Source organism: Arachis duranensis, chromosome 3, assembly GCF_000817695.3.
Source record: "Arachis duranensis cultivar V14167 chromosome 3, aradu.V14167.gnm2.J7QH, whole genome shotgun sequence".
Classification (NCBI taxonomy): Eukaryota; Viridiplantae; Streptophyta; class Magnoliopsida; order Fabales; family Fabaceae; genus Arachis; species Arachis duranensis.
In genome coordinates this window covers 121095112-121097814 of record NC_029774.3, presented here as the reverse complement: position 1 = coordinate 121097814, position 2703 = coordinate 121095112, and the positions used below count along the sequence as shown (strand labels likewise).

General features: G+C 28.4%; 1 protein-coding gene across 1 annotated transcript in view; it reads right to left on the bottom strand.

The window, feature by feature from the left end:
* The window catches only part of LOC107480836 (F-box protein At3g56470-like), a 3685-nt gene extending 1638 nt beyond the window's left edge, over positions 1 to 2047 (bottom strand). The window contains exon 1 of the mRNA XM_021137004.2: positions 1197 to 2047. Coding sequence (XP_020992663.2) covers positions 1197 to 2047 — 851 coding nt within the window. The remainder of the gene's footprint in view (positions 1 to 1196) is intronic.
* Positions 2048 to 2703: the final 656 nt, after the last annotated feature.

Sequence of the window (2703 nt, the reverse complement as noted above, 5' to 3'; positions counted from 1 at the left end):
TATATATATATGATTCATTCAATGATTTTTTATTTTTTATTATTAATATCATTGTACTTATAATTTTCATAAATTATGGCCGTTAATCACGGTAATTTTTATAAATCACTGGACAACTAAATTTTAATTAGAGAAACTCTCGAGAGCTAACAATTTTTAGTATTTTTTACTATTATTTAACCAATACAAACACTAAATTGTCATTTTTTTTTAATTCATGTGCGTAAATTCTAAAAAATGACATAAATGCAAATGGTATTAATTCAATGTTTACTGACTAAAAATAATAATATTTGTTGATCATATAACATTATTTTTTTAATTATAGTTGTTAATTTGATATATATTAATACTAAATTAATCACACTAGACAAATAAATTTTTAACTAATACTATATTAATTTGATATATATTAATTATAGTCATTAATTGTAGTTATCAACTTAGGTTTTTTATATCCATAATTATTTTTTTATATATCTAAATATATATTATTTGACAACTAAATTTTAACCCAATAATAATTCTATTAACTAACGTTGGTGAAATTTTAGCTCAGCTAAATATATCACACTCGACAACTAAAATTTTTAACCTTATAATTGTTGATAAATTTTAATCCAATTATTAATTATTTTATGCGACGTCAATAAATTTTTTTAATATAATTATTAGTAATCCTATAGAGAATACTATTCGAAATAAAAAAAAAATACATTTTTTATCCAAATTTTAGGTAAGAATGATTTTGAATTTACATATACATGATTCAGTTTTTTTTTGCGTAATAATCTAAAAGTATTATTTATTATTATCATATTTTTTAATTTAATTATTTTTTATATTATAATAATTATTGGTAATTAATCAATTATATTTAAGTATTTTTTGTACTAAAATACTATTCATTGTAGAATAATATAATGATTATTATAAAAATACTGCCTACGAAGAATTTTGATACGCCATATATTATTATAAGAATGTTTCTCTCGACTGAGCCATGAATAACTCTTATTAGAGGTACGAATACTATTATCCTAGGGGATGTAAATAATACAATTATTATCCTATGGGATGTAGATAATACAATATACTTAAAAAAAAAAAAACCCTCGAGCTACCATCTATGTTCATGTGTCATTTTAAATAATTTGGGTTGGATCCAAACCCCTTTAACTTGACAATTTTGAGACCCTTTAGCTGCTTGAATATTCTCATTCTGAATCACGATGTCAAGTCCATCACACTGTGAAATCTGAGTTCCACACGTAGACACACAAACATTTTTCTCCAACCCTAGTTTCTCGCTCAAATTATTACATATTTTACACCTGAGATACTTTCCTACTGATGAAGAGTTTTCAACATGTTTTCTCCATCTTTTGGTTCTAGCATCAAAGGTAACTAACCCATTAAAACCATCTAATATTTGAAAAGCTCCTTCCTTATAAGTAGCAAACTTTATTGTACTCAAATCTCCTATTGTACAAAGACATTCATACACTCTCCAACGTTGGTCGCTGCGGCGAAGAAGATGTAACTGCAAAGTGATTTCATGCCATCGGTTAATCACAGCCACCGTGCAATCTTCACTAGTCGGAGCCGACGAAAATGCAGCAACATATTCAGAGCAATCTATTAGTTCCGGTAATGGAAACTTTGGAAGATCAATTCTTGTTCTGGAGAACGGGCAAAGGAAGAAAATCGAGCCTTGGCGAAACAGAAGCAGCCACCCCGAATTCGAGGCAACGCAAGTTGCTCCCTCGAATTCTGGGATGTTCAATGTATACAACTTATCCTCGTTGCTTAGCAACGAACACGTAGAACCTTTGCCATACATAAGAAACCATGGCTCGTCTTGAAAGGTTTCAATACGAGCCAATGCTTCGGTGGAAGCGTACTTCCAATCCTTGCAAACGCCGCGGATTCTAAGAAGCTCCTTCAACTCTAAATAATCTGAAAATATTTGTGCAAGAAGGTGGATAGAATTGTTTCTTTTCTTGTTATCAGAATTTGCTTCTGAAATGTTGCTATGTTGATCCATATTTATTTAGAAAAAGATTACCACAAAAAACAAAAGGAATCATATGAGTATATATAATAACCTAAATTAAGCCTCACTATAGTGGTTTTAGTTGTAACAGAAAAATATTAGTCCAAGTTTTCCTTGGGATTCAAGTTTTCTTGGGATCCAAGTTTTTTAAAGTCCACCGTCACTGTTCCTTTTGAAGACTTTGGGTTTATATCAATCAAGTTGCTATAGTCGCATTTTCTTTTTAAAATGAAAGTATAGTATGTATTTATTATTGGGTTGAAGACTTGCATTCGTTGGTAGGCCACGCAAGTGCATATGAAATCCAGTACCATGGAGATTGTGCACAAAATTTGGCATATTGGGAAAGTATTTAAAATGCATAGTGTTACATGTAGACTAAAATTAATTATTAAAATTAGTAACTAATATAAAATATATGTTGGTGTTTGATTTTAGTAACTAATTTTAATATACAAATTATATTTTTGATCTAAAATTGTAGAGCACTCAGTTTGCAAAATGTCAAAATGTAACCTTTGAGCTCAAATTAAACATACGAAATTGTAAGTTTCATCATACGTTGAAAAATGTAAGACATGAATATGAGACACATGCATTTAATTATATATCACTATGTTAAAAAATAATTACATTTTATAAGCACA